This window comes from Phalacrocorax aristotelis, chromosome 6, assembly GCF_949628215.1.
Source record: "Phalacrocorax aristotelis chromosome 6, bGulAri2.1, whole genome shotgun sequence".
Classification (NCBI taxonomy): domain Eukaryota; kingdom Metazoa; phylum Chordata; class Aves; order Suliformes; family Phalacrocoracidae; genus Phalacrocorax; species Phalacrocorax aristotelis.
In genome coordinates this window covers 37,034,908-37,054,257 of record NC_134281.1, presented here as the reverse complement: position 1 = coordinate 37,054,257, position 19,350 = coordinate 37,034,908, and the positions used below count along the sequence as shown (strand labels likewise).

The following is a 19,350-nucleotide window of genomic DNA, read 5'->3' as shown; positions in this document are numbered from 1 at the left end:
AAGGATTTTTCCCCCCAAATCAGGGAAGAGAGGGAAATAAATAATCTCTCATCAAATTTTCTTAGGTTGCTATTACTACTTGTTGGAGGGCATGTGCTCTACTTAACAGATAAGGAAACAGGTATGCCTTCCTCACCTCCATTTTTTTCAGGGGGAAGTGGCAGCTTGGCAGCTTCTTAGTTATTTTCTGAAGGTTTAACTTTATATATCCTGAACAATGTAAGTATGATTACTTTGCTTAAAAGATAGAAAAAAAAAGAGTTAATTAGGAAATCAGAAATATATTTACTTATATTGTTGTTTTTCTAACAAGCCAGTGAGTACAGCTGTACTTAAAAACATGCAAACATGTTGCTAGCCAATATCACGCAAGTGGTGAAATATTCCAAGATTGTTTTTTATTTTAAGGCATTTTTCCGTGGATTTATTCAGAGACGGAAATACCTTCGGTGCAAGTTTTCTGCTATATTAATACAGCAGCACTACAGAGCCCATCAGGTGCGAAATATTGAACAACAAAGATACAACCAAATGAAAAAAGCTGCCGTTAGAATTCAGGTAATCCCACAAGGTGGTTTTTGTTAAGTTTTGGTTTGGGTTTTTTTTAATCTATATTGTATTTGTTTCTTCTTGACATAATTATTTTTACACACATTAAAGAGTGGTATTTGTGGTATTTCCCTGAATGCGTCTCACTTGTCTAGAAAATGTTTTATAAAGCATGATAAATTAGATATTTGTAATACTGTAGAGGTAGGAATCCTAAAAGCCTTTCATGCTAACGTGACTTTTCCTTTTAATTTTACTTGTTCCATTAAACAAACAAATTTAAAAAATCAAGTTTTTTGAATTTTTTTCTTTTTATGTATTTAATAGGCATCATATCGAGGATATAAAGCCAGGCAGTGGGTTAACAAAATCAGAGCAGCCCGAGTAATTCAAGCCTGGTTTCGAGGTTGCAGAGCACAGAAGGAATATGCATCTGTGGTAAAAGCCATACGTGTTATTCAGAGTCGCTTCAAAACAAAACAGGAGCGGACCCGGTAATACTGAACTTGATATAAATTTCTCTACTTTTCAAAGCTTTTATTCTATAATTATTTTACTGCTGCTTTGCACTCTGGCAAATGCCTATCGATTCTCAGGCTTTGACCCTGCAGCATGTGTGTAACATGGGTGAACATAATCCTGTTGTTGCAGATGGGATTATTCTTTTGCAAAAGATTTTTCTTACGTTTTAAATATTTTTCTGGACTGGAAGCTACCTCACAAACTTAAATTTTGCATATTGGGGATGTAGAAAGAGTAAGCCTTGATCTTTTTTAACAGGAAGGATGTTCTGGTTATTGTTAAAATTCCAGCATAAAACTAATAGGACGAAAAGCTGTTTTGTTACAGTGCGTAATGGAATAGTTAAACTAGTTTGTGTTTATTTTGTTGTGAGACGGTTTTACAACAAATGCTGTACTAGATCAGCATTGATAGCTCATCTTATTCAGAACTGCGTCCTCTGCCAGTAGCAGTAGAAGGTGCTGTTTAGGGATAGTATGTTAACCTGACCACTTTCTAAGGTCCTCCCTCAGTATCCGTGCTTGGTAGATTATGGGTACCAGAACTGGCATCCTTGCCTATTCCCTTTATTATCCTTTTATGGACCTGTTCTATGTCAATTTGTCTAATGCCTTTTAAACTGCTGTCTCCTTCCCCAGCCTCCTTTGGAAGCAAGTTCTGGAAGTACCTACTGTGGGAAAACAGAAAGTGTCTTCATTTATAAACCAGTCTTTCTGCCAACATTGCTGGCTGTCCCCTTGTTTTATTGTTCCAAGATTTGGTTGATAACAGCTCTGCTTTCACAATATGTGTTTTAATAATGTTGTAGACCTTCACTGTTTTATGCGTTTTCATGTTAGGTTTTTGAAAATGAAATTCAGTGCACTTACCATTCAAAGAAGATGGAGAGCAACCCTTGCTGCACGAATGATTCGACATCAGTTTATGGCAACTAAGAATGCTGCAGTTAAGATTCAATTGGCATATAGACAGTACAGGGCTAGAAGACTTTTAAGACAGGTATGCTTTCACTTGCACTCTGCTATGTCATGGTTGTATTAAAAGTTTTCTATGTATTTAAGTGATTTTTGTCATGAATATGGACCAGTATAGAAAAGAAAAAAGGTGGGGCCAGAAGAAAGATAGTTCAAATCAAGTGTGTTCAATCTTCAAAATATTAGACTTCCTTTTTGCTTTGAGCGATGAGGTTGATTCTTGTTTTCAAACAGTTCCAATTGTTGAATTACCCTGTCTATACTGATAACAAGATAAAATGTAAAACTTTCTGCTGACTTTATTGCTTTCAAAGGATTAAGTTTAAATTTCCCATATTATGACCCATTTTAGGTAAGGGAAAAAACCTTCTAAATTCTGAAAGTGCATTTTTATGTGAACTAGTACTGCATTAGTTTGCTTGTATTTCCTATTTTATTTTTGTTCTTGTTCTTATGATGGCAAAAATTCTAGAACTAAAACATAAATTTATATTAATTGTGACATGAATGAACAAAAGTTTAACCTTCAATGCATTCTTTAAAATCTTTTTCAGAAGCTTCAAGCTGCATGTTTGATCCAAAAAGCATACAGAGGTTTCAAGGCAAGAAGGAAACTTGTTCAGCAAAAAGCTGCTGCTCTAATTATCCAAAAACATCTGAGGGCTTGGCAGGAAGGCAGGCTTCAATTTACGAAATACAACAAAACTCGAAGAGCTGTCATTAAACTGCAAGCATTTATACGGGGTTATTTAGTCAGAAAAAAGGTTGGTATGCTTCAAATTAAAACTGTACTTTTGATGTAAAGTATATCTAGACGTGTTTTAGCATTAATTCTGGCTGGCAAGAAAATGAAATTCTGACCACTTGTTGAACTCAAAATCTTGTTGACTGCGTTGGAAATTGGGCGGGCCAGAACAGGTCAAAATACAGTTTGACCCTTTTCTCACAATCCTTTAGTACTAAAACAGATTTTCGTTGTTGGGTGTGGTTTTAGCTTCTGCAAACTTTGTGGCTTATCTATAACAGATACCTCTGCACACACATGCTTACAATGAAACTGTTCTTTGCTATATATTAATGTTGCTGCTTACAATCACTTCTCTATGATATTGTTTAGATTTGAGACCTAGTATCTGAAGAAAGGTAGCTTGCTTCGTTCTGAGGTAATGACTACTGAGGCGATTCTTCAGTGTCTAATAACATATTGCTGTGTACTATGGTCTTTGCATAGACAATTATCTACCTCCTGAGTATGAAAATCAGTGATGTTCCTTGTTTTATTTTCCTTCTACAGTTTTCAGAACAGAAACAAAAGAAGAGACTACTTTGTTTTACAGCGGCTGCATATCATCATATCTCTGCAATTAAAATTCAAAGGGCATATAGGATTCACCTCATCTTAAAACTTGCACAAAATCAGATCTCATCTATTCTTATAATACAGGTTTGTCTAATTAATGATGAATGATTTTGTTTAACATTGTCTAATATCTTTTCTGTCAGTTAAGCTGTATCACTGAGGTACTAGTTCCTTCATATGCAAAAATAAAGCTGGATTATGGAGACTGTGATTTATTAAATAATGCTGCTTATGCCTAGCTAAGCATAATAGTGGGTCTCAGCAGGCTCTGGAGGCTTAAGCACTTTATAGCTGAGGATGGATGGGAAAGTTTCTTTCCTTCAGACCCTCAGGCTTGCTAAAGGAATCTGAGTGCTGTCTTAGCCTATTTCTTTACATCCTACCTGTAAGTCTTGTAAAACGAAGAGCATCTCCTTACACAAACAATACCCTGGGATACAGCAATTTCTTTGATTGGATGTCTCTAACCTGCCAATGGTACTAGAACCTGTTTATATTAAAAATGCGGCAACTTAGACATGTTTTACCTCTCTAAAAGCAATATCAAAAATCAGGTCTGTATTGTAGCACTTACTAACAGTAAAAATTATCTTCAGGCCTGTAAACTGACCATTAACTTAGTCCCAATAATGGAAGGTCAGCATGAGATAAATGGAGGGGCTGAAATGGGAACACTGAACAGCTGTTCTCAAGGATGTTACGGCTAACTTTGCCCTACTACTTACTCCTCCATATATACAAATCTGTTATCTCTCCCTGTAAGTTATGTTTTCCCCTAAAGGCAAGAGCAAATGGGTGGAAGGGGCTTTTTTTGCTCAGATTTGGCATACATTGCCCTGTCTCCCCTCTCCAAATATAGAGGGGAAGAAGTGGAGCTGGGAAATGGGAAAAGTGGAGTGGTGGTTCTCCTTAAAAGCCAGCTAAGAGAAAGAAAACTTCTAGGATGGAGTAATGCCAGTCACAAGTATGAATTGGGAGAGGGGTGGCTGAAGAGGAGCCCTGCAGAAAGGGATCCGGTGTGCTGGTTGACAGCAGGCTCAGTATGGGTCAGCAGTGTGCCCTGGCAGCCAAGAGGGCAAACCTCACCCTGGGGTGCATCAAACACAGTATAACCAGTCAAAAAAGGTGATTATCCTACTGTATTTGATGGTGTGGCCTCACCTCAAGGACTGTGTGGAGTTCCGGGCCCTACAAGTTAAGAAGGATGTGAAGGTCCTTGGATGTGTCCAGAGGAGGGCAACAAAGCTGGTGAAGGGGGTGGAAGGAGTGGCTAAGGACTCTGGGTTTGTCTAGTTTGGAGAAAAGGAGGCTGAGGAGCGACCTCATTGCTCTCTACAGCTTCCTGAGGAGGGGCAGTGGAGAGGGAGGTGCTGAGCTCTTTTCCTTGGGATCCAGTGGTAGGACATGTGGGAATGGTTCAAAGCTGTGCCAGAGGAGGTTTAGGCTGGACATTAGGAAGCACTTCTTTACCGAGAGGTTGTTCAAACACTGGAACAGGCTTCCTAGAGAGGTGGTCGATGCTCTGAGCCTGTCAGTGTTTAAGAGGCATTTGTTTGTGTTTAAGAGGGACAAGGCCCTTAATAACATGCTTTAACTTCTGGTCAGCCCCGAAGTGGTCAGGCAGTTGGACTAGATGATTGTTGTAAGTCCCTTCCAACTGAAAATAAAATATTATATTCTGTATAGAATGTTTCCTTAACTGCTTCTAGTTAAGATTTCATTCTGCAGTCTTGCATTTCAGCTACTCCAAGGCCTATCAGAGCTGTGTCATGGTGATTATATGAGTGCTAGTGATGTTTATAGTGCCTCTATCTGTCAAAGTTCATGTTAAAGTGGTTCAGTTGTTATCAATGCGTGTTTAGGATGGGAAAAGGGAATTTAGGGAAAAGTCTTAAATAAAAAATAGAAAGGTATTTTAATTTTAAACAGAGATGGTTCCGGGCAAAAATGCAACAGAAGAGATTTCTAAGAGATTATCAAAGAATCATTCAATTACAACGTGTGATTAGAGGCTGGCTAAATCACAGAAATGATGCAGCAACCATAATCCAGCGAAATGTACGAAGATTCCTTGCCTACAGACGCAGGAGAAAAATTGCAGTTGGAATAATTAAATTTCAGGTAAATAACCTCTTGTAAGAAAACTACAAATTTTAAAATTTTTTTTCTCTCATGGGTTTTTGGGGAGAGGAAAGATGTTTACTTTGAATTTATCAGTTAAATTACAAGCCATGCCATCTTCAGTTTAGACATCAAAGCTAAATGCAAACAGATCATGAAGTAACATTAAGCAGATACTGGTTGAGGTGACGTATGTGGGAGTATGTGTGAGTGTACGTGCAAGTTTTGGTCTTTTGTCTTGAAAATCTAGTATTTAGAATATTAAACACTGAATGGTAATTACTTAAGAATTAATAACCAAGGTAATTAAATATTTGGTCAGACTTGTGTAAACTTTATTTGGAATGGTAATGAAAGTTCTGTTGTCTCAGGTTTACAATTTTTTTTTCTCTTTGTGAAATTCCTTTTCTGTAGGCATTGTGGAGAGGATATTGTTGGAGAAAGAGTAATGACACAGCAAAAATGAAAGCTTTAAGATGCAGTTTAGAGAAGGCTAATGAAAACAGCAGAGAAGAAAACAAATTGTGCAACAGAACTGCAATTGCTATTGAATACCTTCTAAAATACAAACATCTCTCTTATATTCTTGCAGCATTAAAGCATCTTGGTCAGTACTTTGGTTTTACTGTAACCGATAGATTTCCAGGATGATAGAAAGCTGAGAAGAATTCATAATGATATTTAGGCTTTCTGTATGATTGTAAAATGTGAATGTATTTAGAGAGTTTAATGGGGTGTTTTTCCAGACTAAAATTAGATGATAGATTTAGTAACAGTATTAAAAAGGGTGTATAGAGAAAGGAAGCCCTATATCATTGCTCTGATTTCCTGTCAGTCCTAGCAATACTATGCCTTACATAAGTCAATTATATTTATTACATTCAGTGTATGTTCTCCATGGATTGTTTTGTCTGCTTAATTTTTAGCCTGGAATATTAAAACTATTAATTTAGAAATACTTGTTTAAATCAGTATTTGTGGTTCGTACTACTTTGCACTTCTACTTAAAAATAAGATAAAACAGTGGTTTGCAATTAAATTGCTTGAGCTTCAGAGTTTTCTTTTTTTTGCTCTTTAATTACCATAGAAGTGGCTACCAGGCTGTCCCCGCTCTGTTGTGAAAATATGGCCCAGAGCAGAGCAATCTTCACTATTTTTGTTCTCATCCGAAGCTGCAACCGGAGTGTCCCATGCATGGATGTGATCAGATATTCAATTCAGGTTCTACTAAATGTTTCAAAGGTAACTTTAGTAATTTTTTTGCAGGTTTATAATCTGTAGACTATTTTATTGTATTTATTAATCCACAAAATTTCTGAACAAATTTGAAACAAGAAAATTAATAGTTTTGAATTAAAAAAAACCAAAGTTTCTGAATTTTAACTACATTATTTTGAAACCAATTATCTATTTTGTAATAATTATGATTTAATTTTCCTATTGACAAAAGAAAATTATTTTATGGGCTTAAAGTAAAAGTTTTACTTTTAACTGATTATCCCAAGTATTGCATGAAACTGTGTAGAAATGCATAAAATTATGTAGAAATGCAAAACTATAGTAGCTAGGATAAGATATGAAGTTTTTTAAGGTGACATATATATATGTTGCAGAAGATAGAAAAATTTAAATATAGTCTATACTATGGTATGAATTTGGATAAGTAGTATATTTCTTACAGAACTGATTATTTTCATAAATACTTAAAGATGCTGTTGTCCGAAAAGTGGATTCATTGCCCAGTGTGCGACAGTCAGTAATCACACACTCAGGAGAGACATTGCTAATTTATTTCAGGGTTGCGCAAGCCTGGGTGCTCAGTGGTTTTCCACGAATCAAGCACACAGAATCTGCCTACCTAATCATATTTACACAATAAGTCCATATATATATTCTGCCTATCTAATACATATTCATTCTAATCTACATAGGTTGCGTAATGGCATTATATCACCCTTCTTGGCTCCACTTCAGATTCCTCTGTGTATGCTTTCCTCTGTTTTCGGGGGTCTTTACAGTTGAAGTACCCTAACCCTTTTTGTCCATATACGGTCGCATGTTACCCAAGGACAGTTCAAGGCTATTTTCTCTTGCCATCTCTCCTTTATTTTCTTCTAAAAGGAAATGCTTGTCCTTCATTGAATGGATAATCGCTGATGGCCAAGATATCCCATCCCTAAGCTTGGATGAAATATTAAAACATGAAACAGTACTTGATCAAAAAAAAAAGGAGCCTAGATTCACACTAATTAAACATATACAATACCCTTTCTTTCCAAGGGGAGGTTGTTCTCTTATAGTCATCTCCCCCCTTTTTGAGGCTTGAGGTGTCTTAACACCTCCAAGTATCAAAGCATTCCTTTATATCTCCTCAGGGTACACTGAATAAGACAACAAGTAGTTATGATTATCAGTACAAATAATAAGGTAATTACTAATGGTTGCTTTGGCCATCCTAAATTGGGAAGCCACGAGGCTAACCAGGAAGGATCCAATCCTTCCCTTTCATAAGCTCCAGAGGCTAATTTTCTCAACTGTTGTATTTTCTTTTCTAGTAACTGTGAATTATCCGAGCTATTCAAACAACATGTTCCTTCACATTTCTCATAACCATGGTTGTGTCTTAACAATAAATAGTCAATAGCTGCCTGGTTTTCTAAGGTGGCTTCTTGGATTTGGGTCACTTCAGTACCAATGGCTGTCAAGGCCTGTGAAATAAAATTTGTATCTTTTACCAGCACACAAACAATTTGTTTTAGAATTTGGTAATTCATAGCTACCCCAGCTCCAGGGATGAGAATGGCAGCTGCCGTGATTTCACTTGGACTATATTTGTGACTTGTGAATCACAGTCACTAGGTAGCTGATGCACATTTCCTCTCTTTCTCAATTCATGTTGTAAATCTTTCTCACTTAAAAGGAAGGGGGCTCGGGTTATATTTGTTGGAACATAAGTATAAGCCAATCTTCCACAAAGTTAAGAATCATCCCAAAGGTAATCAAGTATGGTCCCAGGCATAACTTACGGTCTCTGTTCTTTTGCAAGTCAGAGGGGATTGTAATTGCGTCAAATTGCCACATTTTGAAGTGCAAGTCACGTAAGTAATACAATTCTTAGCAGGGAGCATCCCTCGTACTTGAACTTTTAGCATTCCTCTTTCTTTACTTCTAGTGGTTTTTCCCAGGCTGTAGAGGTGGCTGTAAGTTACATTTATTTGAAACGTTTTGAGCATGGTATAATTCTTTAATAGTTCTAGGGAAGTGGGAACTCCTATCAAGCATGAACAATACATTTCGTTACTGAATTCCCAGATCCAATACAGAAGGAGGATCTATTGGTTACCTCTCGGGCTAGTAATTCCCATAGATTTTGATTTCTGTCCCGTTGTGGCAGCACAATCTGTGAATCACTTTTTTCCATCCAAATTATCAGAACACATATAACAACCAACCATTTCATTAGTTTCACAAATAATTATCCAATATCATACAAAACTATTTTCCCTGGATACAATCTTATCAAATAATTCAATACTGGCTACAATTTAGGTTTAATTTCAAGGGTCCCTTTTGGAGTGGAAGTCTACGGAGGTGAAGATGTTTTCTTTATTGTAGTGCAATGGTACAGGACTTGATTCCCCGGAGCTCTACTGCAGTATTTGTAGTCAGCAGCACCTGGTAAGGTCCTTTCCACTTCTCTGCGAGTGGCTTGTCTTTCCACATCCACAGATATACTGAATCTCTGGGATTGAAGGGGTGCACTGGCGAGTCTAAAGGCGTAGGATCTTGAACCAGGATACACCTATGGAGAGAGCTAATGACTTTGCCCAGAGAAATTAAGTAGTGCCTTAGAATCTGATCTCCGTTCAGGTGCATGTGACTGTCTTTCTCTGTTAAGTTTGCAACATAAGGTCTCCCATATACTATTTCAAACGGGCTAGTTTTTTCTTGTGTTCGCAGTGTTATTCTGATTCTAAGTAATGCCAAGGACAAAACCTTTCATCTGGGTTTCTTGATGTAATTTTCTAATTTTCTGTTTAATTGTTTGATTCATCCTTTCCACTTTCCCTAGATTGTGATTTCCGTGGAGTGTGTAAATCCCATTTGATCTGAAAAATTTTGAAATTTCTCAGATTATTTCTGCTATAAAATAGGGTCCCCTGTCTGATGAAAACCCCTCAGGTACTCCAAATCTCAGTATTTTTTCTTTTAAAAAGCACTTTTACTACCTCTTTGGCTTTGTTGGTGCGACACGGGAAAGCCTCTGGCCAGTCTGAAAAGGTATCGGCAATTGCCAATAAATACATATCCTTTACATTTTGGTAATTCTGAAAAACTAATTTGCCAGTAACTCCCAGGTACAGAACCTCTTTTACTTTTCCTGGTAGGGTCTCTTTTGAATTTTTGGATTATTCCTTAAACAAGTCTCACATCTTTTTGCGTATGTTTTTGCATTTCTACCATCGCTTCAGCTCCCATATGAGTAGCACCATAAGGGTTTTCTTGTATAATGTCTCTCATTATTTGAGGAGTAACTACACATTGTCCATCTGGAGTCTTCCACCGCCCTTCAGAGGTCTTAACACAATTTAGAAACATAGCCAGTTTATTTTATTTCTCTGTATATTCAGGAACATTACTATTGAAAGTTCTTTCAGAGACTAAGGCTGCTACTGTTACAAATAAGACTGAAAAAAAATCTGTTCTATCTCCTCTTATATTTCCTTTAATTATATCAGTCTGTCCCAATCAATGTGCACTGCAATGTACCACTGCCACTTCCTTCGGCTTATTAACTGCTTCAAGCAGTCTCAAAATTTCCTTGCCATATTTTATAGGATTTCCTTGTGACAATAACAATCTTCTCTCCTTCCAAATTGCCCATGTGCATGTATTACCCCAAATGCACATTTTGAGTCCATGTAGATGTTAGCTTGCTTTCGTTCCGGTATTTCCAAGGCTTGAGTCAATGCAATTAATGCAGCTTTTTGTGCAGAAGTGTTCACTGGCAAAGGTGCTGCCTCGATTTCCTTTTCCAACATGACAACAGAAAATCCAGCTTTCTGTTCCCTTTGGTGACAAAACTGGTCCTGTCAGTAAACAATTCCCAATCAGGAATAATAATAATAATAATAAGCGTAAGGGGACACATCTCAGGTCTGCACTGCTGGAGTATACTTGCTCAATAGTCTGTAAACAGTCACGTGCTCACCCTTCTTCATGTAAAGTCAATAGAGATGCCAGATTTAAGACAGTAACACTCTCATTATTACATCTGCTTGCTCAAGCAGTATTGCCTGATACTGTACCATTCTGCTTGGGGACAGCCACTGGTGTCCTTCCTGTTCCAACACTGCTGTAACAGCATGTGGCACATAAACAGTGATTTTTCTGTCCCAACGTCAGCTTCCGTGCCTCCTGGATCAGTAATGCAGTGGCTGCCATTGCCCTCAGGCATCCTGGCATCCGCTTTTCGGACAGCGCTGCTTCAGTAGTGTGGTTATTGACTACAGGTTGATTGTTCTACAGTTTTGTACTTTAAAATTGAAAATATTTGCTAAAAATAGGGTTTGATCTTATATCCAGCCTATAGGCATTTACATTCAAAGCCTCATTTTTATTTCAGGAAAAAAACTAACACTTTGGCTAAACTTATTCTAATTTATTCTTCTATTTTAAATAGAAAATCAGATTCTATGAGTCTCTAAACAATGGGGGAAGCACAAAAGGTAGCTTTTTGTAACCTGTTACAATGGTGTAACATACAGAAGTGGTTTTTATCACTTGGATGCCAGGTCAGCTACAAACTTAATCTAGGGGAGAATACAGCTTTTGCTTTTTTCTCTAACCTGAAAGGTATTTTAAAGATCTCTGTATATAAACTTTCTTGTTTCTTTCTTGTATAACAGTATGAAAGAACTACTCAAGCAGTTTATGAAGTAGAAAATTCTATAGGTACGTTACTAGACCTACTGCAAATGTACAGAGGGAAAGCTGGGGACAAAATTTCAGAGAAAGGAGGAAGCATTTTCACAAAGACCTGTTGTTTGTTGGCCATCCTTTCAAAGGACTCAAAAAGAGCTTTGGTAAGACTTAAATGTTTTGGGCTGAATAGTTTGGTTTAACATGATTTTTTTGCATGTTTTAGTATTGTTTGTAAATTTTTTTCCCCTCTCCACCAGACCTATTAAGTTTGTAATATTAATTATGATTAAACTCTGATTTAAAAAAAATGCATTTCCAAGACTGCAAACACTCATTACTTTGTGCTTTGTATGCCCTGGTTGCCCAGAGCTATTCGATAAGACGTTGAGGTTCTGATCCTGAAATCCTTCCAAGATTATGATATTGCAATCCCTGCTTTCCACAGGGTTTTTGATTACTTCCTATCAATTGCTTAGCATTAGATATAGTTTAGTTGCCAGTTAATTAACTTGCTTTTCAGATACAGGTAAGATCTTTATTGTCAGTAAGAACTGGCAATATAATTGTCCATGACTTTTGTTGACGTACTCTATTGTAAGACGAGTATAGCCTGTTTCTGAAAGAAATTTCCTCTGTTCATGCCTATTGCTGGAATCCCTAATAAGGTTATTAGGGTAGTCTGGGTTCTAAGCTATAAATTCACTAGCTGTTTAACTATCAGATACAAGCACTTAAGTTATCCAGTCACCTCTGACCTTTGCATTATTCTTTCATTGCTATGAAGATGGGCACAAACACTAATTTATCTCCCTCTACCAATCATTGAAGGTATATGCCAATGACATATGTAAAAATTGGTTTTAATGAGAGATTAGTGAAATCTGACTTGTAAGAGCTCGGATTTTTAAGATCATCGCATCCTGGTTGTTAAGTATTTTGAAAGTATTAGACCACTGACTTGTAGGTGTGCTGGCTTTAAAACGGTTTCACTGTACTTGTGGGTAGATGTTCAGCTTAAACTATAAACATTTAGTTCATTCAGTATTCAGTATCTGAATGTCTGTTTCTGAATACTGTCAATTCAGTAACACTACTGAATAACACGGATTTCTTGATTCATTAAGTTGCTTTTGAACTTGTAGTATTAACTGTGTACTATTTTCACCTTTTCTCAGGAAATCCGAAGCATACCAAGAGCTGTTCCTTGCATTCGAAGCCTGTATAAACTTACAGCTCATAAACACAAAATGGATGCAGAGAGAACACTTGTGAAGCAGAAAACAAACACTTTAAGTGGAACTTCTTTTTTTCCAGTAACTCCTCTCAGAATAAAAACAGTTTCAAAGTAAGAGCTTAAAAGTTAGTCTGCTGTTTTTACTGTGACAATATAATATTTTACTGACAAGCCATTAATGTTTTCACAGAATTAAACCAGACTGGGTTTTGAGGAAAGATAACATGCAAGAAATTGTGGATCCTCTGCAAGCAATTCTGATGGTGATGGATACGCTTGGTATTGCCTGCTACTGAAATGTAAATGATGTATATGAAAATGTATCTGTACAGCATGTGTGTAGTAGAGAGCTAAATCATTTTGAAAGGAAGCAAATAAGTGTTAAGCTACCCTTGAAAATGTTTTTTCAAATTGCAGTTAACACTTCTGTAACTTTTTTGTACTGTATACAGCTTTTGAAGTCCTGTTTTGTACTACTCCCAAAAGCAATTGTACAATAAAATCATAAGCCCTGGAAATTTCACTAGTGCAGTTACGTATTATTATTACACAACTGTGAATCTTACAAACAGCACCGTATTCTCACTGTGATTAAATATTGTAGAATGCTATTAAACAGTTTTTGTGTGGGACAGTTAGGCTGGCTTGTCTGATCTGGAGAGGTATAGGTAGGAATGGAGGTATAGTCCGTGGATTTCAAAACTGGCTACTGTTCTTGGGGAGCTTGAATTTACTTTCGAGTAGGCCTTTGAGGGACCATGTGTGACTGTAGGAATTTTTTTTATCACTCCCTTTTTTTTTTAAACATGACAAGATTATGACAGAACACTGGGTTGCTGTAAGACTTAGAATTTAGAAATTCTGACCTGATATGTTAAAGGAGGTGATTTGTGAGTGCTTTCTTCCTATCAAGTGAGCAGTACATACAAACATGCATCTCATCAGCTGAATAGATGGTCTTCATCACAGCATCCCCCTTAATTTCTGTTCTCTTGTGCCTTGAAATTGCGTTTTCTTAGAGCAAGGACAAGAAAATGAAAACTGTAAAATTATACACTCCCACCCCCAAGGGTGGAATGTGATGCTAAATCAACTGGTAGTCATTAGTCAGGTAATAATGCATTGTAAATGTGGGATTTTGGGGGTTTGGTTTGGGGTTCTTTGTTGTTGTTGGTTTTTTTTGTTTGTTTAAAAAGAGACTTTAAAAAGACACAACAAAACCCAACAGACAGATGGTAGTAGTGGCCATGTTCTTAAGGTAAAAGCCTCCAGAATGAATAATAAAACTGGTTATATGGGGGTAGGCTGGAGGAGGGGGGAATTTTCTATTTCCTCTTATTTCGGCCAGGGTAAATAATTTGAGAGCAGAATGCCCTTTGAACTTGGAATTCAGGAGGTTCTGAGGGAACAGTGTTCAATTAGTTTAAATTGTTCCATAAGCTTGTTGTTTGGTTTCACTGTAAAATGATAATTCTGTCCTTTACTGATGTATGCTAAATGGAAGTTGCAATCTGCAAGTCTAGTGTTAGGATATTTGGAGAACTAAAATAATGTAAAATAGTGTTTTCAGTGAAATAACTTGTTACAAAACACCATAGACACTAAGGCATTTGTGAATACCTTTGAAAATCCAGTTAATTATTTACAAAAGTAATACTTAGGGAGTATTCACAAGTGGTGGAAACTGTTGATGGAGACAGTAACGAAGATGAGATTTAAAAGCTGTTTTTTCTTCCTAGTTGTGATGTATTCAGGCAAACTCTTTGCAGAAGGTAAATACACTGAATTCTATTTTTAATAAATGCACATTGAATCTAGAACATGCAGTCTAAGTTACCTTACAACTTTGGTATCTTTACCAAGAGTAAAAACTGCTTTTTAAATATAATTTTGTTGTGAGATTGATAATGATGATTTAACTGTCGCTGTAACTCAGGGCTGCAGACTCATATCTAACCTTCAGAGCTGTAATACTGAAAAGTTCAGACTTTTATTCAGGAAAAGTTTATTTTGAAATGTATTTGAGTGATTTTTAAGGCACTTATACAATTTGAATTTTGTAATAAAACATTTTCTATATTGAAATGTTTGAAGTGGTTTGGCTTATCACAAAGCAAAGAGTGGAAGTGAAATGGAGCCTACAGAAGCTGGTCTGGGGTGGTTCTGCATTTCCTACCCCTATTTTCAGTATTGCTTAAAATTCCTGGGTGTTTATAGTTTATATACCATTTGAACTGCAAGTTCACAAAGCTGTGGACCGCATAGGAGGGTGCACCTCCATCAATTGAAAAGGTGTCCCTTTTTTTTGAATTTCATTTTGTACCTGCTAATGCATATTTAACTCCAACGTAGTTGTTGCAACAACCTCTGTCTTCACTAGAGTTTTGTCTTGTGCAAAATTACACTGATACCCTTTGGAAAGTCAAACAAAAGGTATGTAGGTAGCAACAATTTCTGTCTTTTAATTACTTAAAAATCTTAATTACCGTGAGGTTTGTTTTTTTAAGATGTGATACAGTGTGTGAGGAAGGGAATTAAAAAAAATTAATATTGGTACTTTCTATTTAGTAAAAATACTAAATATGCATAAAATTCTAGTAAATGTAGTAAATTCTAGTGGCTATTGAGTGAAGGAGCAATAGTGAATTATTTTGGTTCTAATGTGTGTAGGGTGAATACAGCAGTTCAATTTGTGGGAAAATATTTCCCAATTATAATGAGACTCATGAGTGGTGATTCCATTTTTTAAAAACTTGATTCTTCAGGTTAGATTGCCTTGTAATGCCATGGAGACAATTTCTGAGACTCAAAGGATAATTTTACAAGAAATCCAAACATGAGTATAGCTTCTTAGTTGTGAGCTTTTTGGTTTTGTGGGGTTTCTTGTTTGTTTTGTTTTTTAATAACTTAATGTGATATTCAGCACAACTCCTTTAAAGGTTTTCTCCTGTTACTGGTTTGGGTTTTTTTTTAATTGAAGTTCTGCTTATTCTTTCCTTAACCCCTCTTTCTTCTTTCTTTTTGGTTCACCATGTTCTTAAAGAACTTAAGCCCAGGAAGGGTGGGCCCTCTTCAAGAGGGAGGTCTTAAAGGTGCAAGAGCAGGCTCTCCCCATGTGCTGTAGGACGATCTGGTGGGGAAGGCGACCAGCCTGGTTGAACAGGGAGATTTTGCTGGGGCTGAGGGGGAAAAAAATCAGAGCTTACCACTTTTGGAAGAAGGGGCAGGCACCTCAAGAAGAGGACAGAGACCCCATTCGGTCATGCAGAGAGAAAATTAAAATGGCAAAAGCCCAGCTAGAACTCAGCCTGGCCATTGTTGTAAGGGATAATTAAAAATGCTTTTACACAGGGAGGAACATTGCCACTGAGGCTGAGGTACTTAATGCCTTCTTTGCCTCAGTCTTTGACAGTCACGCCAGTCATCCCCAGGCTATTCAGCCCCTTGACCTAGAAGGCAGAGGACGGATCACAGAATAAACCTCCCATAATCCAGGAGGAAGCAGTTTATGACCTGCTGCTCCACCTGGACACTCACAAGTCTGTGGGGCTGGAGGGGATCTACCCAAGTACTGAGGGAGCTGGTGGAGGTGCTCGCAAAGCTGGTCTCCAACATTTGTCAGCAGTCCTGGTAAACGGGAGGTCCCAGAAGACTAGAGGCTTGCTGATGTGATGCCCATGTACAAGAATGGCTGGAGGAGAATCTGGGGGACTACAGGCCAGTCAGCCTGACCTTGGTACCAGGGGAGGTTATGGAATGGTTTGTCTTGAGTGAGCTCACCAGGCATGTGCAGGACAACCAGGAGATCAGGCCCAGCCAGTACGGCCTCATGAAAGGCAGGTCCTGCCTGATCAATCTGATCTCCTTTGACAGGGTCACTGGCCTAGTGGATGAGGGAAAGGCTGTGGATGTTATCTACCTGGACTTTAGCAAAGCCTTTGACAGTCTCCCACAGCGTTCCCCTAGAGGAGCTGGTGGCTCATGGCTTAGATGGGTGTTCTCTTCACTGCATAAGAAACTGGCTGGATGGCCAAGCCCAGAGACTTGTGGTGAACGGAGCTAAATCCAGTTGGTGGCTGTTCACGAATGGTGTTCCCCAGGGCTCAGTTCGGGCCAGCTCTGTTTAATATCTTTATCAATGTTCTGGATGAGGGGATTGAGTGCACCCTCAGTAAGTTTGAAGACGACACCAAATCGGGCCAGAGTGTTGATCTACTCGAGGGCAGGAAGGCTCTGCAGAGGGGCCTGGACAGGCTGGATTGATGGGCCAAGGTCAATTGTATGAGATTTAACAAGGCCAAGTGCTGGGTCCTGCACTTTGGTCAAAACAACCCCATGCAACACTACAGGCTTGGGGAAGAGCAGCTGGAGAGCTGCCTGGCGGAGAAGGACCTGGGGGTGCTGGTGGACAGCCGGCTGAACATGAGCCAGCAGTGTGCCCAGGCGGCCAAGAAGTCCAACAGCATCCTGGCTTGTATCAGGAATAGTGTGGCCAGCAGGAGTGGGGCGGTGATCGTGCCCCTGTACTTAGCACTGGTGAGGCCACACCTTGAATGCTGTGTTCTAGTTTTGGGCTCCTCACTACAAGGACATTGAGTTGCTGGAGCGTGTCCAGAGAAGAGCAACGAAGCTGGTGAAGGGTCTGGAGAACAAGTCTGATGAAGGGTGGCTGAGGGAGCTGGGGTTGTTTAGTCTGGAGGGGAGATCTTATCGCTCTACAACTATCTGAAAGGTGGTTGTAGTGAGGTGGGTGTTGGTCTCTTCTCCTGAGTAACTAGCAATAGGACGAGAGGAAATTTCCTCAAGTTGCATCAGGGGAGGTTTAGATTGGCTATTAGGAAAAAAAACCTTCACTGAAAGGGTGGTGAGGCGTTGGAACAGGCTGCCCAGAGAGGTGGTGGAGTCGCCATCCCTGGAGGTATTTTACAGGCATGTAGACTTCAGGGCATGGTTTAGGAGACATGGTATTGTTGGGTTGACAGTTGGACCTGATGATCTTAGAGGTCTTTTCCAACCGGAATGATTCTATAAACTTCCTTTATTTAGCAAGCTTACTTCCTATATTGCCTCCTAGCAGTTTGTCATCCTGTTCTGATAACATTTGCTGAATTGAGGAGCTATGGTGTAGCTAATCTTGACACTGTTACCCCTGGATTTTAGAGTAGGCATCAGTATGTTCATGCAGTGAAGGGTGCTTGTGCTTGTACCTTCTGGGCTAAATAAAGAGTCAAATAAGTGTGTCCTGCCTCAGTTTTGCCCAGTTCACATTAGGAAGTTTTATTCTACAGTTGATATTCCTGTGAACCTAAAGAGCACATTGTAATACATCTTAATTTCAGTGAATCTTACAAGACCCTTCATTCTTTTAAGTATTCATTATTTCATTCTCTTTGTTTGAAAGCCTGAATCAATGCAACTGATTAAATAATGCAAAAAAAGTTCATATGTGGGCTGATATTTTTGGTGAGAAATATATTTATTTTTTTTGCAGATATACCTTGTGATTTGCCACACATAGAAAATGGAAAGATTGCCCAGTACTACTATAATTTCAGAAGTTACTATTTCCCTATGCGTAAGGAAAAAAAACTTTCCTATTCTTGTATAGTTGGTTGTACAACTGAAACTGGGACTCAAGATGGAAAAATAACTTGTACAGCAAAAGGATGGTCTCCGGTGCCACGATGCTACAGTGAGTCAGCGTTATTAATCTCATCATTGCTTCTAGCAGGAAGCTTTTCTAGCTGGGTCTCCTTGAACATACAAATATAGAAGCTGCATAACAAGAGGGTCAAAACGTATAAATTAGGACAACAAGGTGAAATCAATCATTTATGTATGGAAGGTTTTTACAATAATACATATTTTAAGGTCTTTTATCATATATGTTTTTATAAGATGCCAATAAAGTTGCCCACTTTCCTTATTTTGGGAAAAGTAATAGATAGTTTCCCCTCAGATGTATATCCTCTAAAGCCTAGCTCTAGCTTCCTTGGTTGTCATGCTCTATGTTATTACCATTGGTTTGATGTATTGTTTAATGATTGGGGTAGAGTGTCTTCAATAGGTCAAGAAAAAAAGATTAGATCAGGATAGCTTAAAAAAACCCTTCTTTTGTTTATCAGAGAAGAAAAATATTCCATTCTTTTTTTCTAACCAAGCTGTCTTCTTTCACTTAGAAAAATGTAACAAGCCTCTTTTGGAAAATGGCTTTTTTTACGGTACAGAAATGTACTTTAAAATACATGAGAAATTGCAATACAAATGTAATCCAGGCTACCACACTCCAAGCGGTGGTAATGAAGATACAGTACAATGCCGGCCAAAAGGATGGTCCTCTCAGCCAAGCTGTACTAAAAAACTTGGTAGGATTCTGCATTTTTATCTTTTAACATCTGTCTTATATGTATATAATTCTGCTGTCCTTGCTGTACTTGTAGGGCCAAACTGCCTACATCAGGTTATCATCTGAGTACTCCTCTAGTAGGTTCTCAGCTGTACCTCGTGGGAAAGAGTTGTCAGATTTCACACGCTGCTAGTTTTGTGGATTTGAATAGATAAAATTATATGTAGAAGGAATCGGTATAGGTGAAGTCGCATTGTTTCAAATAAACCCATTGTCACCCAAACTTTCTTCCCAAATGACAACTGGAAAAGTTGTGTAA

General features: G+C 38.1%; 2 protein-coding genes across 3 annotated transcripts in view; both read left to right on the top strand.

Annotated features, from left to right (window-relative positions):
* The window catches only part of ASPM (assembly factor for spindle microtubules), a 34,078-nt gene extending 20,870 nt beyond the window's left edge, over positions 1-13,208 (top strand). Inside the window, exons 19-29 of one of the 2 annotated variants that reach the window (XM_075097216.1) lie at positions 433-558; positions 877-1,043; positions 1,911-2,070; positions 2,600-2,809; positions 3,340-3,489; positions 5,335-5,526; positions 5,941-6,133; positions 6,614-6,768; positions 11,436-11,612; positions 12,627-12,796; positions 12,876-13,208. In XM_075097216.1, the coding sequence (XP_074953317.1) occupies positions 433-558; positions 877-1,043; positions 1,911-2,070; positions 2,600-2,809; positions 3,340-3,489; positions 5,335-5,526; positions 5,941-6,133; positions 6,614-6,768; positions 11,436-11,612; positions 12,627-12,796; positions 12,876-12,981 (1,806 nt within the window). In that variant the 3' untranslated portion in view covers positions 12,982-13,208. Of the gene's footprint in view, positions 1-408; positions 559-876; positions 1,044-1,910; positions 2,071-2,599; positions 2,810-3,339; positions 3,490-5,334; positions 5,527-5,940; positions 6,134-6,613; positions 6,769-11,435; positions 11,613-12,626; positions 12,797-12,875 lie in introns of both variants that reach the window. The other variant, XM_075097214.1, reaches the window with a different exon arrangement.
* Positions 13,209-13,313: 105 nt separating this feature from the next.
* The window catches only part of LOC142058390 (coagulation factor XIII B chain-like), a 34,631-nt gene continuing 28,594 nt past the window's right edge, over positions 13,314-19,350 (top strand). The window contains exons 1-3 of the mRNA XM_075095509.1: positions 13,314-14,457; positions 18,177-18,377; positions 18,865-19,050. Of these exons, the coding sequence (XP_074951610.1) occupies positions 14,376-14,457; positions 18,177-18,377; positions 18,865-19,050 (469 nt within the window). The 5' untranslated portion in view covers positions 13,314-14,375. The remainder of the gene's footprint in view (positions 14,458-18,176; positions 18,378-18,864; positions 19,051-19,350) is intronic.